Here is a 19,783-nt window from a genome sequence, read left to right on the forward strand (position 1 = left end):
ACGGGACTACTTCCATCATTGAGAAATTTGTCTTATCCCCCTTACCTCTTTCTTTTCATTCTTTTCCTACATCCCCAGGAGATTCTGTTTTCAGGCTGGTTTCTGCCTGGCTAACGACCCGTGACTGGTGCATCCTACACTCACACCTGCCCTCTCTATAAATATTTCCTATATAGTCTTCAAGGAAGAACTTGTTATTTCCTTGGAGATTTTGATGTTAACTGGAAGATTACCATCCAGTGTCTGTTTAAGACTACTTAGGTCTCCATGTTCCAGAAGTTACTTGCATTTGGAACTGGTAAACTGGATGTAGATGGCTTGTTTGGGGTGGGGGGAAGGGTGGTGGTATAAGTGATCTAGTCCTCTTTTTCTCCTCACTTCTGAAGGGTAGCTGGCTGCTGATTTAGTGAATGGATATGCCATTATTCTATTAGAACAGTAAAATTAGGAGAAGAAAATGCTTGGCTTCCACTCAGTATTAAATGGATTCATTAAAGCACAGTAGGTGTACGTGAATCCTCAAATTTGAGAATCCTAGTTCATGGATTTCTCCTGAATCAAATCCTAATGGGAATCAGGCAGTTCTAGTATCTATTGTCAACACACCTTAACTGCATTTTTAACTTCTGCTGAGGTTTTAACTCCAACTTACTGTCCCTTTTCCCAAAGAAAATTCTGATCACTTCATGTGATTGCTGGGTATGCAGTAAGGAAAATCATATCACAAAACTGTATTGACACATATGATTCTCTAGACTTGCTAGCTCAGGTCAGGGCAGCATTGTGACTTGCATAATTCAAATCCAGCCTCATACAGACCTTACAGATCACAGGGTCACTTTGAGTCACTAAAGAAAAAAAAATTCATCTACTGATGGCAAAGGGCTACTCTTTGGTGTCAGTTCTTGATGTCATAGTCAAAGAATAATATTAACTAATTGGGGCTATGAGATAAGCAGGGGAGTAAAGAAACTGTGTCATATGAGGACTTTGAGTAAAAGATTGCGTGGAGAAGACTTGTGTAGGTAGGCAGGGGAGTAGGAGGGATGAGAGACAATAGCCTTCTTCAGATACTTAGAGGATTATCATATGGAATAGAAACTAAACTGTGCTTCCTACCAGAGAGTAAATTGGAACCAACAAGTGGTCATTTTGTTCAAGATGAAGAATTATTTTATCAACAAGGATTACTATCTCCAAATGGATTGGTTCCTTGTGAGATGGTCAGATCCCCATTCCTGTAAGTTTCTAGGCAGAGTCTCTACCAATCAGATGTTAGGAAGGGAATTCCTTCATCATGTGGGTTGTTAAACTAGATGAATACTTTTGTTTTTCAGCTCAAATATTCTATGATTCTATGAATATATTCCTTTTTAAAAGTGTTTTCTCTGGTCATTAGCATATAATTTTTTTTGTATGGAGAATCTAAATTTTTATGTGCTGGTTTTCACTATGTGGAAGAGAAAGGGAAGGAAATGGAGCTTTAGTTGAGTTTCCCACAGGTGTAATATGGTGTTATAGCTGCCATTCCGGACCCCATCCTTCCTTCTTTAAGTATCCCAGTTGGTCCTATCAAAGACACCCAAATAAAAACTTGCAAACAAATTGGAAGTAATCTCTTCTTTAGACTCGCATCGTGCTTATCTGGCCTCTCTTATGGGGCTTGTTAGAATATACACATTCTGTAGTTGGTACACATCTCATTTCTGCTAGTAAAGAAGCTCAGTGAGATCAGGGACTCAACTTTGTTTTCTTACATTGCCTAAGATAGTGCTTAGCCAAGAGTAGGCACTAAGTAAATATTCCTTGAATTGAACTGAAAAGGTAATCAATCTATCATGAAATCTGTAGAGGATTTTGATGACTAGGTATTGATGTCATAGGTTTTTAGTGGAGGAGATGGGGATACACATAGCTAACTTTGATAAGGGTTAGCTGTAACACTGAGAAAAGTACAAAGTGTTTGGGGAGTTATGGAGAGGGAGAGAGCTGAGTAAAGCAAATCTGAAATGGAGAGCTTGTCAATTTACTGGGCCTTGAAAATGGGTTAGAAGCTTGAGAGCCAGAGATTTGGAGAGAGCATTCTAGTGAGGAGGAAACTGTACAAGCAAAAAGCTACCGAGGTGGGAGAGTACAAGACTTGCCCGTGAATAATGATCAGCTCTACCGAGGCAGGGATAGAGGAACCCTTGGAGGTTTTTATGGAAGAGAGTGACGTGATCAGCTCTAGGAACAGGGGAGGCAGTGATGGAACAGAACAGATAGAATTTGAAAGACGGCATAGAGGTAGAATTGGTAGAGTGTGGTGAACACTTGAAGGTGAGGGACTGTAGGGAGGCATTTCAACTTCAGGGCTTCTCATTTCGTTGACTGGGAGGTGGTGTTAGTGGAAGCAGGGAGTACAGGAGGAGAAGAGGGGAAAGACAGTAAGCTTAGTTTTGGTCATGGGTAGTTTGAGATACCTAAGGTATAACTGTACGAGTTATCTACCAACTGGTAGGTGATATAAGCCTGGATCTCGGGAGAGTTTTTTTTTTTTAATCTTTCTTTTTTAAAAGTTTATTTATTTGTTTAGTTTTGGCTGCATTGGTCTTTGTTGCTGCGCACGGGCTTTCTCTAGTTGCGGCGAGTGGGGGCTGCTCATTGCGGTGGTTTTTCTTGTTGCGGAGCACGGGCTCTAGGCACGCAGGCTTCAGTAGTTGTGGCACGCAGGCTCAGTAGTTGTGGCTCGCAGGCTCTAGAGCGCAGGCTCAGTAGTTGTGGCGCACAGGCTTAGTTGCTCCGCGGCATGTGGGATCTTCCCGGACCAGGGCTCGAACCTGTGTCCCCTGCACTGGCAGGTGGATTCTTAACCACTGTGCCACCAGGGAAGTCCCTTGGGAGAGTTTTAAAGCTGAATATACAGACTTTTGATTCATCAACTCATGGGACTGGATAAAATAAATAGTCGCCGAAGTAGAGTTTTAGAGTGAGAGGAGGAGAGAAAGGCCAAGAGCAGAATTTCAAAATTAGTTGGAAGAAGAGAAGAGCTGGGGGAGGAGTGGTGTACAAAAGTAGAATAATCAGGGCAGAGTGTTGTTTCTGAAGCCAAAGAAGGAGAAAGTGTAGAGAAAGAGGGATGGTCAGATGCTACTGATAGGTCAAGCAAATAGAATGCGGACTAAGAGTTAGGCAATTTGGAGATCATGGGGACTTCAGAGGATAATTTCAGTAAGGAAGTGGGTCAGTAGCTTGATTAGATTGAAGAATAATTGTGTTCTAAGCAGTGAAACAGCAAGATTATTGTTTCATGAAATGTAAAGATGAAGGGAAAGAAAGTTATAGATACTAATTTGTGGAGAGAGGGGCAAAGAAAGATTTTGTTTAGAGTGAGGGTGTGAATTCAGAGGAGAAGGAAAATAGAAGGAATAAGAGAATATAATGAAGAAAAGTTCCAGAAGAGGTACAGTAAATGTGTTTAAATGCAGATGTGTACAGTGTAGCCTTAAAGTGGTTAGAGGGGCACTTAAAATCTGAAACAGGAAGAAAGTGAATAACAATCTTGTAAGTATTGTGCTGTGAAAATCCTCACGTGTTTGATATGTGTTAACGTATGCATCTTTCTTACTAGGCGGCAGCAGTTGCCCTTTCCTCCCTGATTCATGCTTTGGATGAATTAGACATGGTGGCCGTAGTTCGATATGCTTATGACAGAAGAGCTAATCCTCAAGTTGGCGTGGCTTTTCCTTATATCAGGGATGCCTATGAGGTAAACCTGCAAGTCTTTTATTCATATTAATTTTTTTCCCTTCAGTTCCTTTATTCTAAACAATGCTTCTTAACTGTTAACATGCATGAGAATTACTTGGGGGATCTTGTTAAAATGCAGTTTCTGATTCTGTAGGTCTGGGGTGGGGTCCTGAGATTCTGCATTTCTCACCAACTCCCACGTAATGCTGATGCTGCTGGTCTGTGAACCACACTTTCAGATGCAGTAAAAGAACATAAATTATAAGAGGATGCAAAGAACTTCTCATGAAATCAAATCAGTAAACATTACCCGTCAGTAAAAGAACATAAATTATAAGAGGATGCAAAGAACTTCTCATGAAATCAAATCAGTAAACATTAACCGTGACCTTCTGTTTGCCCAGTCCAGGGACCTTCTCTCCATTCTGATCCTTCTTGACTTCTCAGAACCTAAAGGGTGTACAGATTACCTCCCTTTCTACAACAGCCTTTAGTGTGGATAAAGGCTGAGGGTGTGATTTTCTTGTGATCCTGGTGACGTTCCGTTTTTCTAGGGCTCTCCTGTTTAAAATACAGGTCTAGCTCCCTCGCCATTTCCTGTTTCTCAGAGCACTCACTGCAGCAGAAATGGAACGAGGAGGCAGATACCTTGACTTCCACGTCAGCCTGCCAGTCACCTTGACGATCATTTGTTGTGTTGGTCATGCATTTTGTAGGTATCCTTTGATAGTCTTTCTTTTAAGCATTTCTTTTATGTTTAATATTCTTTGTACTGTTTGCAGTTGTGTACAGCTAATCACAGAAATCGGAACACTTTATTCTCCACGTCCCAGACTCGAGCCGTCTGATTTTTGAAATCCTTTTGTTGTGCCACTTTCACAGTGTTTCAGATCAGCTTTAAATTTTTTCCATTAATTCGGTTGTTTCTGTTTTTACCTCCACTCTTTCTCACTAGTGTTTAGTGTACGTACAGCTGCCTTTCATGGAAGACTTGCGGCAGTACATGTTTTCATCCTTGAAAAATAATGGGAAATGCACTCCCACAGGTGAGTTTATTTCCATTTTGCTCACTGATTGGCTCTAAACACAGACTGTTTTGGGGAAATCACCTGTCTTTAGTCATGGTTTGGGGCTAGGATTTCACAGGGTGGAGTTACAGTTGACCCTTGAACAACGAAGAGGTTAGGGGCATCACTCCCCCCAGTCGAAAGTCCATGTATAACTTTACAGTTGGCCCTCAGTATCCATGGTTCTGTATCTGTAGATTCAACCAATCTCAGATTGTGTAGTAATGTACATATATACTTATAATCCACATATAAGTGGATCTGAGCAGTTCAAACCCACGTTGTTCAAGGGTCAACTGTAGTTGGATTCCAGTCACACTCATATACGGTAATGATGAAGGTGATTTTTTTCCAGTAGCAGGGATAGGTTTGCTCCAAACATTGTCTAGTTTCCCCCATCTGACTTAGAGCTTGTATCTGGGGAGCAGCTTGCTGGAAATGGATGTACATTCTTTAATTGTGAGCAGAAGGTTTGCCCTCTACTGAAGTGAACTGACATGTGGTATCAAACCTGTGACTAGTATCCTATGTAAAATATGATGTAACTTTAACCAAAAAGTGACAGTGCTGTAGATGCCCTTTTCTCTTTGCCCTTTCTTCATAGTTTACATTATCAGTCCAAGTCCTGTTCCAGGAGGTACTGGGAGCTTAATGAGAAGAGGTCTTTATTAAGCATCTGGCTGCAAATGTCACGGTGCTACCCAGAGTGATTCTCACACACACAGATCCTGTCTTCCAGAAATCTCACAGTTTAAGACAGTTATCATAAGATATACCAGTGGGCTGAATGTAGAGAACATACCAAAAAGAACACAGAATGAAGAGTAGATGTTTTAGTTGACAAGTTTAAATCTGCATCAGTGTAGGATTAGGGAGTTGTGAGGTGAGTCTCGGAACTGGGTGCCCTCTGTACACTGGGAGCAGTGTGCAGGACAAAAGCTACGAATCAAATGGGCCCCTAGGGCTTGTATCTTTACCTTCTAGAAATGAGTCTCTCTGCATCATGTGGAGCCAGGCATGGACTTGAATGTGTAGAGGGTGCCAGTGTGTTACAGTATTCTGTCTCTTCCTTTTGGTAATTCCAAACTTTAAATCAGAAGAACATTTAAAAAAGAGAACTTTGCTGAGAGATTACCTTATAGATATAAATCACTCAGGATCTAAAACATTAAATATTTTTCGATCTGTTGCTTTATATCGTGTGAGTTCTGTGACATTTTTGTTTGCATTTGCTCCATTGGAAAAATGGATCATTAACATTGTTTGGCTTATTTCCCAAGTCTGCATTTATGTAGGGGTGTGTAATACCAGCGTGGTCTGGCCTAATACTAGCCTGTCGTAGCAGATGGAAATCACCAAATATTCACCGACACAGGTACCACCTGCTTCCTATTACCGGGTGGACCCTGCAGTAGTCAGCTTGAGATGGTGCCTGAAACCTCCCTTGGAAACTCCAAAAATGGATAGAAATGTCTCATGATAAATATCTGTATGCTCGTTCATTTTGTAGTAGCTGTCCAAAAGGGATGTTAGAAAAGGTGAAGAATAGAAGCATAATGAACTTTTAGGAACTGCTTACTCTTTTCCGCCTTTTGCCTAGTGACTGTGAATGATCCCAAAATAGCACTTCAGTTTTAATAGCTGAAGTGCCGTATGAATCAGCAGAATGAAAGTTACACGTGGCAGTTTAGGTAGAAGCATTTTTGGGAGAGTTGCCTTTCATCCACATTGCTTTGGGGTGTGTCATTTTCACTGACTTGGTAGATTTTTATCGGGGAGAACTTGCTTTCTATCTGGTATTAGAGAGACATAAAGAAGAGGACGTCATGTTTCTGCTCTTGAGGATCCTTAGAATTTGAATAGAGTGGGGTAAGACATGTATGCGGGACTTTTTTCCAAAGAAGACATACATACGTGTGACCAACAGACACATGAAAAGATGCTCAGCATCACTAATCATTAGGGAAATGCAAATTAAAACCACACCTGTCAGAATAGCTATCATCAAAAAGACAACAAATAACATGTGTTTGCAAGGATGTGGAGAAAAGGGAACCCTTGTGTACTGTTGTTGGAATGTAAATTGGTGCAGCCACTATGGAGAACAGTATGGAAGTTTCCCCAAAAATTAAAAAATAGAACTACCATATGATCCAGCAGTTCTACTTCTGGGTATTTTCCCAAAGAAGACAAAAACACGAACTGAAAAAGATACATGCATGCCTATGTTCATTGCCACATTATTTACAGTAGCCAAGTTATGGGAGCAACCAAAGTGTCCATCAATAAATGAATGGACAAAGAAGATGTGATACACACACACACACACACACACACACACACACACACACACACAGAATGGAGTATTACTCAGCCATAAAAAAGAATGAAATCTTGCCATTTGCGGAAACATGGATGGACCTAGAAGGTATTATTCTAGGTGAAATAAGCCAGACAGGGAAAGACAAATACCATATGATTTCACTTAAATGTAGAATCTAAAAAACAAAACAAATGAACAAATAAAACAGAAACAGACTCTTAGATACAGAGAACAAACTGGGGGGTTGCTAGAGTGGAGTGGAGTAAGGGGATGAGTGAAATAGGTGAGGGGGATTAAGAGGTACCAAATTCTAGTTATAAATAAGTCACAGGGATAAAATGTACAGCATGGGGAATATAGTCTATAATATTGTAATAACTTTGTATGGTGTCAGATGGTAACTAGACTTATTGTGTTGGTGAATTTGTAATGTATAGAAATATTGAATCACTGTGTTGTACATCTGGAACTAACGTAGTGTTGTAGATCAATTATACTTCAATTTAAAAAAAGATTAAAAAAAAAAAAAAGACATGCACGCAGGTCTGTGTGATTAGCGCCATGAGGTTTGTGAGAGGAAAGAACTCATTCTGACTTGGGGAGATTGTAAAGGAATCCACTCACTCTGGTCCAATGGCATCTTCCTGTTAATTTGGTATACTCTGATACAGGTAATGTTAAATCCTTATAAAGCTAATGCTTCATTTCCAAAGGCATTTTCCTTTTCTTTTTTAATGTTATTCTCCTTTGCCAGTTACCAGTTTTTTTAATGTCAACTCAATGAATACTGAGTATTTTGAATTAGCATATGGAAGGTGGGTTTTGTATGGCTCTGGTGCATTTTTCTTGAACAAACTCTTTTGCTTTTGATAAGATATTCCACTATCAAAAGTTCATTAGAGCTGGGAAGTACCTAAAAGACCAGCTACTCTAAATAGCTCTCTTTGCAAATGAGAAAACCGAGGCTCAGGTTAAATGACTTGCATAACTAGAGAGTATTTTTGGCAGGGCCAGGACTGAATATCCTTCCGGTATTGCTGTGAATATCTGTGAATGGAAAGCATTTGTTTTGGAGACTAATGGAGGTAATCATTATTTCCTTTTGCTGCTCTGTTTATCCTTGTCTTAGAGGCGCAGTTGAGTGCTGTTGATGCTTTGATTGACTCCATGAGCTTGGTAAAGAAAGATGAAGAGGAGGGCACCATTGAAGACTTATTTCCAACCAGCAAAATCCCAAATCCTCAATTTCAGAGATTATTTCAGGTGAGAGAGGAAAGGCGAACCAGTCATACTTTTCTTAGATGAAAGAGAGCTAAGTGAAAAGTTAGGGTAATCGGCTGGTCCCAATCAAACTGAAGGCTCAGTTGCTCTGTCTATTTAATGGAAGAATAACACCTTTCTCTACCTACTGAAAAAAGATAAAAAATACTCTGAGCTTTTAGAAAGAAAGAAGTAAAGTTAGGATGTTTTTAAATTTTTTTCTGGGAGAAGGCTAGATTTTTTTTTTTTTTTTTTAACAGGAGGGCCAAATAAAAAGCAGATTCTTCTTTTATGCTTTTTACTGGGTTTCTTCCTCTGTTTTATGTGAATGAGACTTTTCCTTGTTTTTTTTTTTAATATCCAAATAGGAGGGAGGTTTTTATGAACTGTGTAATATGTAACCACTATTAGGGAAGAAGTGTTAGAGGTCAGAGAGGTTATAGTATGAACTTATTAAAGAGTAGCTAAAGAAAAATTAAATTAAAGAAAAATATAAAATATAAGTTTCTGAGTCTTGGTCCAAAGGAATTAGAAGATGGACATTGGATTAAGGGAAGCTGGGTAACTTGACAAGAGAGCTGATTTGTGTGAAGGAAGGGGAGGGATGGACCAAGGATGAAGTGGAAGGACTATCCCAATCCTGGAATAACCTGGTGAAAGCAGGACATAAGCTTCTCTGAACCCCACAAAGGTGAAAAAAATCACAAGCAGCTTTACCAGGCAAACTTTTCCCCTCAGGGAATGGAGGGCCTACTGCTGTGGCAGGTGGGGGGGAGGTGGGAAAGGAGGCTGCATGTTGGGGAGTTCCTTGATTGCCCCTTTTGACTCATTTCTCAAAGCATCCTTAACTAACTCAAGTCCATGTTAGGGCCTGTTGTGATTTTGAGGGATCTTCTACTCAGAAGAAACTGCCTGGTTTTTTGATGTTTGTAATTAAAAAAAAATCTTTTTTTCTAAAATCAGAACTATGAAGACTAACAGGTCAAGACCTGACTCAGTGAATACTTTTGTATTCTAAGTGTAATCAAGTATAAATTACTTGTATACATTTCTTTGCTGTTTTTGACAAGTGGACTTCAAGACCTGAAGTCCTTTGCCATTTGTAGAGAAGGGAGGAGCAGACTAGTTGGTGTGGAAAGCTTGCAAAAACAGGTCACTATGGTGAAAAGTAGAAACTTCTAATACTTGGCAGATACCAAGGGTAGGTACTATTATCTTCAACAAATATTTGTTGGATTAATGAACAGATGCAAGCCATAAGTGCAGACATTGTTATCTTTTTTTATCATTATTATCTTTTAAAGCTTTAAGAACTGGCAACTTTGATTTTTACAACCTACCAACTTTGTTTTCTTTTGTAGGGGAGAGTTTTTCTTTTTTTTCTTTTTTTCTTTTGTTTTTTTTTAACATCTTTATTGGAGTATAATTGCTCTACAATGTTGTGTTAGTTTCTGCTGTGTAGCAAAGTGAATCACCTATATGTATGCATATATCCCCATATCCCCTCCCTCTTGCGTCTCCCTCTCACCCTCCCTATCTCACCCCTCTAGGTGGTCACAAAGCACTGAGTGAGCTGATCTGCCCGTGTGACGCAGCTGCTTCCCACTGGCTATTTATTTTACATTTGGTAGTGTATATATGTCAGTGCTACTCTCTCACTTCGTCCCAGCTTACCCTTCCCCCTCCCCGTGTCCTCAAGTCCGTTCTCTACGTCTGCGTCTTTATTCCTGTCCTGTCCGTGGGTTCATCAGAACCACTTTTTATCTTTAGATTCCATATATGTGTTAGCATACAGTATGTGTTTTTCTCTTTCTGACTTACTTCACTCCGTGTGACAGACTCTAGGTCCATCCACCTCACTACACATAACTCAATTTCGTTTCTTTTTATGGCTGAGTAATATTCCATTGTATATATGTGCCCCATCTTCTTTATCAGTTCATCTGTCAGTGGGCACTTAGGTTGCTTCCATGTCCTGGCTATTGTAAATAGTGCTGCAGTGAACATTGTGGTACATGACTCTTTTTGAATTATGGTTTTCTCAGGGTATATGCCCAGTAGTGGGATTGCTGGGTCATATGGTAGTTCTATTTTTAGTTTTCTAAGGAACCTCCGTACTGTTCTCCATAGTGGCTGTATCAATTTACGTTCCCACCAACAGTGCAGGAGCGTACCCTTTTTTCCACACCCTCTCCAGTATTTATTGTTTGTAGATTTTTTTTTTTTTTATTGTAACAAATTCAATGAAGACTTTAAAAAAATGGTTCACATCAAAAAAACTTTAAAAATAAAAAAAGAAGATAGATAACACTCTGCTCTCTCCTGAATACCTCTTCTATCTGACTTTTCTTATTCACACCCCTTACACTGTACTTTGATCTATACCTGTGCTAGTTTCTTAGATTTGCTGTAACAAATTATTGTAACCAGGTGGCTTAAAACAACAGAAATTTAATCTCTCACAGTTCAGGGGGCTAGAAATTCTAAATCAAGGTTTTGTTTGAAATCAACGTCATGGTTGGTTCCTTCTGGAAGTTCTGAGGGAGAATCTATTCCCTGCTGTTCTCCTAGTTCTGGGGGTTGCCAGTAATCCTTGGTGTGCCTTGGCTTGTGGATAATCTGCCCCCATCATAACAAGATGTTCTCCCTTTGTGTCTTTCTGTGTTTCACATGGTCTTCCTATAAGGACACCAGTTATTGGATTTAGGATCCACTGTAATCCAGGATGACCTCATCTTAACTAATTACATCTGCAAATATCCTTTTCCCAAATAAAGTTACATCCACAAGTACAGGGGGCTAAGACTTTAACACATCTTTTTTGGGGGAATGCAAACCTACTACAATACCTCTCATCTGTTATTTTTTTATTTTTATTTTATTTTTTCACACACACTGTATTTTATTTTTACAAGAGATAAATAGACTGACACCAAGCATTGTACATGGATGACCACAACAAAAGCAACAATGATTGCAATTACCAAACATGAAACACACTCATACTATGTCATAATATTGACATTCAGTCCAGTAATCCTCCACTGCAACAGCTCCTTTACTTTGCAGTGAAAATTGATTTGTATATTCTTTGCCTCTGAGTTCTTGTGGGATTTTTTCTTTTTTTAAATTCAACCAGAAAGTCACAAAAATTATACTCATCCTCATCAGTTCACTCAGTCCCATGTAATTAATTTTTTTTTTTCATCTTGATCTTTTGTTAGCACTTTTATGAGCTCATCAGTTTTTCATTAGAGTTCTGAAAATGCTTATTCATTCAGTTCAGCAGTACAGTCAGGTACCAGAAACCTGTACTTGTGAGAGTCTTTTCCATGAATTTCGTGAAGATGAAACCCTTTTATAGGAACATATTTACAAAAGCATCAGAGTACACCCAGAACTGTCTGTAAATGACAAAAGACTTAAAAATGACCACGGTTAAAGATTTGATGAAAGTTCATAATAATGCAGTTGACAAGAAAATTAGTTATTTCTGAGATATACATTTTAAAGTAATAACTAGGATTATGACTTATAACATTATACCAGAACATATAAGATTTTTAGAAATTTCATGTAATGTCTGAAACATTTATATTAACATATTTCCATACAAATAACCCAATGAAAGTTTAGTATTAGTTGTTTTGTTTGTTTGTTTATACTGCAGGTTCTTATTAGTCATCCATTTTATACACATCAGTGTATACATGTCAATCCCAATCGCCCAATTCAGCACACCACTATCCCCACCCCACCTCAGTTTTCCCCCCTTGGTGTCCATATGTCTGTTCTCTACATCTGTGTCTCAACTTCTGCCCTGCAAACCGGCTCATCTGTACCATTTTTCTAGGTTCCACATACATGCGTTAATATACAATATTTGTTTTTCTCTTTCTGACTTACTTCACTCTGTATGACAGTCTCTAGATTCATCCACGTCTCAACAAATGACTCAATTTCGTTCCTTTTTATGGCTGAGTAATATTCCATTGTATATATGTACCACAACTTCTTTATCCATTCGTCTGTTGATGGGCATTTAGGTTGCTTCCATGACCTGGCTATTGTAAATAGTGCTGCAATGAACATTCGGGTGCATGTGTCTTTTTGAATTACAGTTTTCTCTGGGTATATGCCCAGTAGTGGGATTGCTGGGTCATATGGTAATTCTATTTTTAGTTTGTTAAGGAACCTCCATATTGTTCTCCATAGTGGCTGTATCAATTTACATTCCCACCAACAGTGCAAGAGGGTTCCCTTTTCTCCACACCCTCTCCAGCATTTGTTGTTTGTAGATTTTCTGATGATGCGCATTCTAACTGGTGTGAGGTGATACCTCATTGTAGTTTTGATTTGCATTTCTCTAATAATTAGTGATGTTGAGCATCTTTTCATGTGCTTCGTGGCCGTCTGTATGTCTTCTTTGGAGAAATGTCTGTTTAGGTCTTCTGCCCATTTTTGGATTGGGGTGTTTGTTTCTTTAATATTGAGCTGAATGAGCTGTTTATATATTTTGGAGATTAATCCTTTGTCCGTTGATTCGTTTGCAAATATTTTCTCCCATTCTGAGGGTTGTCTTTTCGTCTTGTTTATGGTTTCCTTTGCTGTGCAAAAGCTTTGAAGTTTCATTAGGTCCCATTTGTTTATTTTTGTTTTTATTTCCATTACTCTAGGAGGTGGATCAAAAAAGATCTTGCTGTGATTTATGTCAAAGAGTGTTCTTCCTATGTTTTCCTCTAAGAGTTTTATAGTGTCCAGTCTTACATTTAGGTCTGTAATCCATTTTGAGTTTATTTTTGTGTGTGGTGTTAGGGAGTGTTCTAATTTCATTCTTTTACATGTAGCTGTCCAGTTTTCCCAGCACCACTTATTGAAGAGACTGTCTTTTCTCCATCGTATATCTTTGCCTCCTTTGTCATAGATTAGTTGACCATAGGTGCGTGGGTTTATCTCTGGGCTTTCTATCTTGTTCCATTGATCTATGTTTCTGTTTTTGTGCCAGTACCATATTGTCTTGATTACTGTAGCTTTGTAGTATAGTCTGAAGTCAGGGAGTCTGATTCCTCCAGCTCCGTTTTTTTCCCTCAAGACTGCTTTGGCTATTCGGGGTCTTTTGTGTCTCCATACAAATTTTAAGATGATTTTTTCTAGCTCCGTAAAAAATGCCATTGGTAATTTGATAGGGATTGCATTGAATCTGTAGATTGCTTTGGGTAGTATAGTCATTTTCACAATGTTGATTCTTCCAGTCCAAGAACATGGTATATCTCTCCATCTGTTGGTATCATCTTTAATTTCTTTCATCAGTGTCTTATAGTTTTCTGCATACAGGTCTTTTGTCTCCCTAGGTAGGTTTATTCCTAGGTATTTTATTCTTTTTGTTGCAATGGTAAATGGGAGTGTTTCCATAATTTCTCTTTCAGATTTTTCATCATTAGTGTATAGGAATGCAAGAGATTTCTGTGCATTAATTTTGTATCCTGCAACTTTACCATATTCATTAATTAGCTCTAGCAGTTTTCTGGTGGCAGTTTTAGGATTCTCTATGTATAGTATCATGTCATCTGCAAACAGTGACAGTTTTACTTCTTCTTTTCCAATTTGTATTCCTTTTATTTCTTTTTCTTCTCTGATTGCCGTGGTTAGGACTTCCAGAACTATGTTGAATAATAGTGGTGAGAGTGGACATCCTTGTCTCGTTCCTGATCTTAGAGGAAATGCTTTCAGTTTTTCACCGTTGAGAATGATGTTTGCTGTGGGTTTGTCATATATGGCCTTTATTATGTTGAGGTAGGTTCCCTCTATGCCTACTTTCTGGAGAGTTTTTATCATAAATGGGTGTTGAATTTTGTCAAAAGCTTTTTCTGCATCTATTGAGATGATCATATGGTTTTTATTCTTCAATTTGTTAATATGGTGTATCACATTGATTGATTTGCGTATATTGAAGAATCCTTGCATCCCTGGGATAAATCCCACTTGATCGTGGTGTATGATCCTTTTAATGTGTTGTTGGATTCTGTTTGCTAGTATTTTGTTGAAGATTTTTGCATCTATATTCATCAGTGATATTGGTCTGTAATTTTCTTTTTTTGTAGTGTCTTTGTCTGGTTTTGGTATCAGGGTGATGGTGGCCTCATAGAATGAGTTTGAGAGTGTTCCTTCCTCTGCAACTTTTTGGAAGAGTTTGACAAGGATGGGTGTTAGCTCTTCTCTAAATGTTTGATAGAATTCACCTGTGAAGCCATCTGGTCCTGGACTTTTGTTTGTTGGAAGATTTTTAATCACAGTTTCAATTTCATTACTTGTGATTGGTCTGTTCATATTTTCTGCTTCTTCCTGGTTCAGTCTTGGAAGGTTATACCTTTCTAAGAATTTGTCCATTTCTTCCAGGTTGTCCATTTTATTGGCATAAAGTTGCTTGTAGTAGTCTCTTAGGATGCTTTGTATTTCTGCGGTGTCTGTTGTAACTTCTCCTTTTTCATTTCTGATTTTATTGATTTGAGTCCTCTCCCTCTGTTTCTTGATGAGTCTGGCTAATGGCTTATCAATTTTGTTTATCTTCTCAAAGAACCAGCTTTTAGTTTTATTGATCTTTGCTATTGTTTTCTTTGTTTCTATTTCATTTATTTCTGCTCTGATCTTTATGATTTCTTTCCTTCTGCTAACTTTGGGTTTTGTTTGTTCTTCTTTCTCTAGTTTCTTTAGGTGTAAGGTTAGATTGTTTACTTGAGATTTTTCTTGTTTCTTGAGGTAGGCTTGTATAGCTATAAACTTCCCTCTTAGAACTGCTTTTGCAGCATCCCATAGGTTTTGGGTTGTCGTGTTTTCATTGTCATTTGTCTCTAGGTATTTTTTGATTTCCTCTTTGATTTCTTCAGTAATCTCTTGGTTATTTAGTAACGTATTGTTTAGCCTCCATGTGTTTGTGTTTTTTATGCTTTTTCCCCTGTAATTCATTTCTAATCTCATAGCGTTGTGGTCAGAAAAGATGCTTGATATGATTTCAATTTTCTTAAATTTACTGAGGCTTGATTTGTGACCCAAGATGTGATCTATCCTGGAGAATGTTCCGTGCGCACTTGAGAAGAACGTGTAATCTGCTGTTTTTGGATGGAATGTCCTATAAATATCAATTAAATCTATCTGGTCTATTGTGTCATTTAAAGCTTCTGTTTCCTTATTTATTTTCATTTTGGATGATCTGTCCATTGGTGTAAGTGAGGTGTTAAAGTCCCCCACTATTATTGTGTTACTATCGATTTCCTCTTTCATAGCTGTTAGCAATTGCCTTATGTAATGAGGTGCTCCTATGTTGGGTGCATATATATTTATAATTGTTATATCTTCTTCTTGGATTGATCCCTTGATCATTATGTAGTGTCCTTCCTTGTCTCTTGTAACATTCTTTATTTTAAAGTCTATTTTATCTGATATGAGTATAGCTACTCCAGCTTTCTTTTGATTTCCATTTGCATGGAATATCTTTTTCCATCCCCTCACTTTCAGTCTGTATGTGTCCCTAGGTCTAAAGTGGGTCTCTTGTAGACAGCATATATATGGGTCTTGTTTTTGTATCCATTCAGCAAGCCTGTGTCTTTTGGCTGGAGCATTTAATCCATTCACGTTTAAGGTAATTATCGATATGTATGTTCCTATGACCATTTTCTTAATAGTTTTGGGTTTGTTTTTGTAAGTCCTTTTCTTCTCTTGTGTTTCCCACTTAGAGAAGTTCCTTTAACATTTGTTGTAGAGCTGGTTTGGTGGTGCTGAATTCTCTTAGCTTTTGCTTGTCTGTAAAGCTTTTGATTTCTCCATCAAATCTAAATGAGATCCTTGCTGGGTAGAGTAATCTTGGTTGTAGGTTCTTCCCTTTCATCACTTGAAGTATATCATGCCACTCCCTTCTGGCTTGTAGAGTTTCTGCTGACAAATCAGCTGTTAACCTTATGGGAGTTCCCTTGTATGTTATTTGTCGTTTTTCCCTTGCTGCTTTCAATAATTTTTCTTTGTCTTTAATTTTTGCCACTTTGATTACTATGTGTCTCGGCGTGCTTCTCCTTGGGTTTATCCTGTATGGGACTCTCTGCGCTTCCTGGACTTGGGTGGCTATTTCCTTTCCCATGTTAGGGAAGTTTTCGACTATAATCTCTTCAAATATTTTCTCTGGTCCTTTCTCTCTCTCTTCTCCTTCTGGGACCCCTATAATGCGAATGTTGTTGCGTTTAATGTTGTCCCAGAGGTCTCTTAGGCTGTCTTCATTTCTTTTCATTCTTTTTTCTTTAGTCTGTTCCGCAGCAGTGAATTCCACCATTCTGTCTTCCAGGTCACTTATCCGTTCTTCTGCCTCAGTTATTCTACTATTGATTCCTTCTAGTGTAGTTTTCATTTCAGTTATTGTATTGGTCATCTCTGTTTGTTTGTTCTTTAATTCTTCTAGGTCTTTGTTAATCATTTCTTGCATCTTCTCAATCTTTGCCTCCATTCTTATTCCAAGGTCCTGGATCATCTTCACTATCATTATTCTGAATTCTTTTTCTGGAAGGTTGCCTATCTCCACTTCATTTAGTTGTTTTTCTGGGGTTTTTTCTTGTTCCTTCATCTGGTATATAGCCCTCTGCCTTTTCATCTTGTCTATCTTTCTGTAAATGTGGTTTCTGTTCCACAGGCTGCAGGACTGTAGTTTTTCTTGCTTCTGCTGTCTGCCCTCTGGTGGTTGAGGCTATCTAAGAGGCTTGATGGGAGGCTCTGGAGGTGGGTAGAGCTGACTGTTGCTGTGGCGGTCAGAGCTCTGTAAAACTTTAATCCACTTGACTGTTGCTGGGTGGGGCTGGGTTCCCTCCCTGTTGGTTGTTTTGCCTGAGGCAACCCAACACTGGAGCCTACCCGGGCTCTTTGGTGGGGCTAATGGCAGACTCTGGGAGGGCTCACGCCAAGGAGTACTTCCCAGAACCTCCGCTGCCAGTGTCCTTGTCCCCACGGTGAAACAGAGCCAGCCCCCGCCTCTGCAGGAGACCCCCCAACACCAGCAGTTATGTCTGGTTCAGTCTCCCCCAGGGTCACTGCTCCTTCCCCTGGGTCCCGATGCACACACTATTTTGTGTACGCCCTCCAAGAGTGGGTTCTCTGTTTCCCCCAGTCCTGTCGAAGTCCTGCAATCAGTTCCCACTAGGCTTCAAAGTCTGATTCTCTATGAATTCCTCCTCCCGTTGCCGGACCCCCAGGTTGGGAAGCCTGACGTGGGGCTCAGAACTTTCACTCCAGTGGGTGGACTTCTGTGGTATAAGTGCTCGCCAGTCTGTGAGTCACCCACCCAGCAGTTATGGGATTTGATTTTACTCTGATTGCGCCCCTCCTACCGTCTCACTGTGGCTTCTCCTCTGTCCTTGGATGTGGGGTATCCTCCTTGGTGAAGTCCAGTGTCTTCCTGTCGATGATTGTCCAGCAGCCAGTTGTGATTCTGGTGCTCTCGCAAGAGGGAGTGAGAGCACGTCCTTCTACTCCGCCATCTTGGTTAATCCTCCTGTAGATTTTTTGATGATGGCCATTCTGACTGGTTTGAGATGATACCTCATTATAGTTTAGATTTGCATTTCTCTAATGATTAGTGATATTGAGCATCCTTTCACATGTTTGTTGGCAATCTGTATGTCTTCTTTGGGGAAATGTCTATTTAGGTCTTCTGCCTGTTTTTGGATTGGGTTGTTTGTTTTTTTTGATATTGAGCTTCATGAGCTGCTTGTATATTTTGGAGATTAATCCTTTGTCAGTTCCTTCGTTTGCAAATATTTTCTCCCATTCTGAGGGTTGTCTTCTTGTCTTGTTTATGGTTTCCTTTGCTGTGCAAAAGCTTTTGAGTTTCCTTAGGTCCCATTTGTTTATTTTTGTTTTTATTTCCATTTCTCTAAGAGGTGGGTCAAAAAGGATCTTGCTGTGATTTATGTCATACGGTGTTCTGCTTATGTTTTCCTCTAAGAGTATTATAGTGTCTGGCCTTACATTTACGTCTTTAATCCATTTTGAGTGTATTTTTGTGTATGGTGTTAGGGAGTGTTCTAATTTCATTCTTTTACATGTAGCTGTCCAGTTTTCCCAGCACCACTTATTGAAGAGGCTGTCTTTTCTCCATTGTATATACTTGCCTCCTTTATCAAATATAAGGTGACCATATGTGCGTGGGTTTATCTCTGGGCTTTTTATCCTGTTCCATTGATCTATATTTCTGTTTTTGTGCCAGTACCATACTGTCTTGATTACTGTAGCTTTGTAGTATAGCCTGAAGTCCTGGAGCCTGATTCCTCCAGCTCCGTTTTTCTTTCTCAAGATTGCTTTGGCTATTCGGGGTCTTTTGTGTTTCCATACAAATTATGAAGTTTTTTGTTCTAATTCTGTGAAAAATGCCATTGGTAGTTTGATAGGGATTGCACTGACTCTGTAGATTGCTTTGGGGAGTATAGTCATTTTCACAATATTGAGTCTTCCAATCCAAGAACATGGCATATCTCTCCATCTGTTTGTATTGTCTTTTTTTTCTCTTTAAAGCTTTAACAAAATTTATTTGCATACAGAGTGCTAATTAAACTTTTTTTTTGCTTTTTCATTAAAACAGTCCACACCCTCTGTTGACACTGGTTTGTGTTGTTCTAAGTACTTGAAAATAACAAGTGGCATTTTCTTAATTACTCTAAGACAATTTTTATTAACACAAGTTGCCTTTGCATGTACAGTCCAGTTTATTGCGGTTTTGTCCTATGTGGGCTTTATCCCATGAGCATGACTCAGAGTGGGAGGGTCTAATGTTCTGCCTCCTGGCAGGGAAGATGTTTGTATCATCTTTAATTTTGTATCATCTTTAATTTCTTTCATCAGTGTCTTATAGTTTTCTGCATACAGGTCTTTTGTCTCCTTAGGTAGGTTTATTCCTAGGTATTTTATTCTTTTTGTTGCAGTGGTAAATGGGATTGTTTCCTTATTTTCTCTTTCTGATTTTTCATTATTAGTGTATAGGAATGCAAGAGATTTCTGTGCATTAATTTTGTATCCTTCCACTTTACCAAATTCATTGATTAGCTCTAGTAGTTTTCTGGTAGCATCTTTAGGATTCTCTGTGTATACTATCATGTCATCTGCAAATAGTGACAGTTTTACTTCTTGTTTTCCGATTTGGATTCCTTTTATTTCTTTTTCTTCTCTGATTGCTGTGGCTAAAACTTCCAAAACTGTGTTGAATAATAGTGGTGAGCGTGGGCAACCTTGTCTTGTTCCTGATCTTAGAGGAAATGGTTTCAATTTTTCACCACTGAGAATGATGTTGGTTGTGGGTTTCTCATATATGGCCTTTATTATGTTGAGGTAGGTTCCCTCTATACCTACTTTCTGGAGAGTTTTTATCATAAATGGG

General features: G+C 38.9%; 1 protein-coding gene across 1 annotated transcript in view; it reads left to right on the plus strand.

Moving 5' to 3' along the window:
• XRCC5 (X-ray repair cross complementing 5) overlaps positions 1 to 19,783 on the plus strand; it is a 103,598-nt gene that overhangs the window by 24,057 nt on the left and 59,758 nt on the right. Inside the window, exons 11-13 of the mRNA XM_061204819.1 lie at positions 3,611 to 3,748; positions 4,685 to 4,775; positions 8,249 to 8,382. Of these exons, the coding sequence (XP_061060802.1) occupies positions 3,611 to 3,748; positions 4,685 to 4,775; positions 8,249 to 8,382 (363 nt within the window). The remainder of the gene's footprint in view (positions 1 to 3,610; positions 3,749 to 4,684; positions 4,776 to 8,248; positions 8,383 to 19,783) is intronic.

This window comes from Eubalaena glacialis, chromosome 1 (genome assembly GCF_028564815.1).
Source record: "Eubalaena glacialis isolate mEubGla1 chromosome 1, mEubGla1.1.hap2.+ XY, whole genome shotgun sequence".
In the NCBI taxonomy this organism is placed as follows: domain Eukaryota; kingdom Metazoa; phylum Chordata; class Mammalia; order Artiodactyla; family Balaenidae; genus Eubalaena; species Eubalaena glacialis.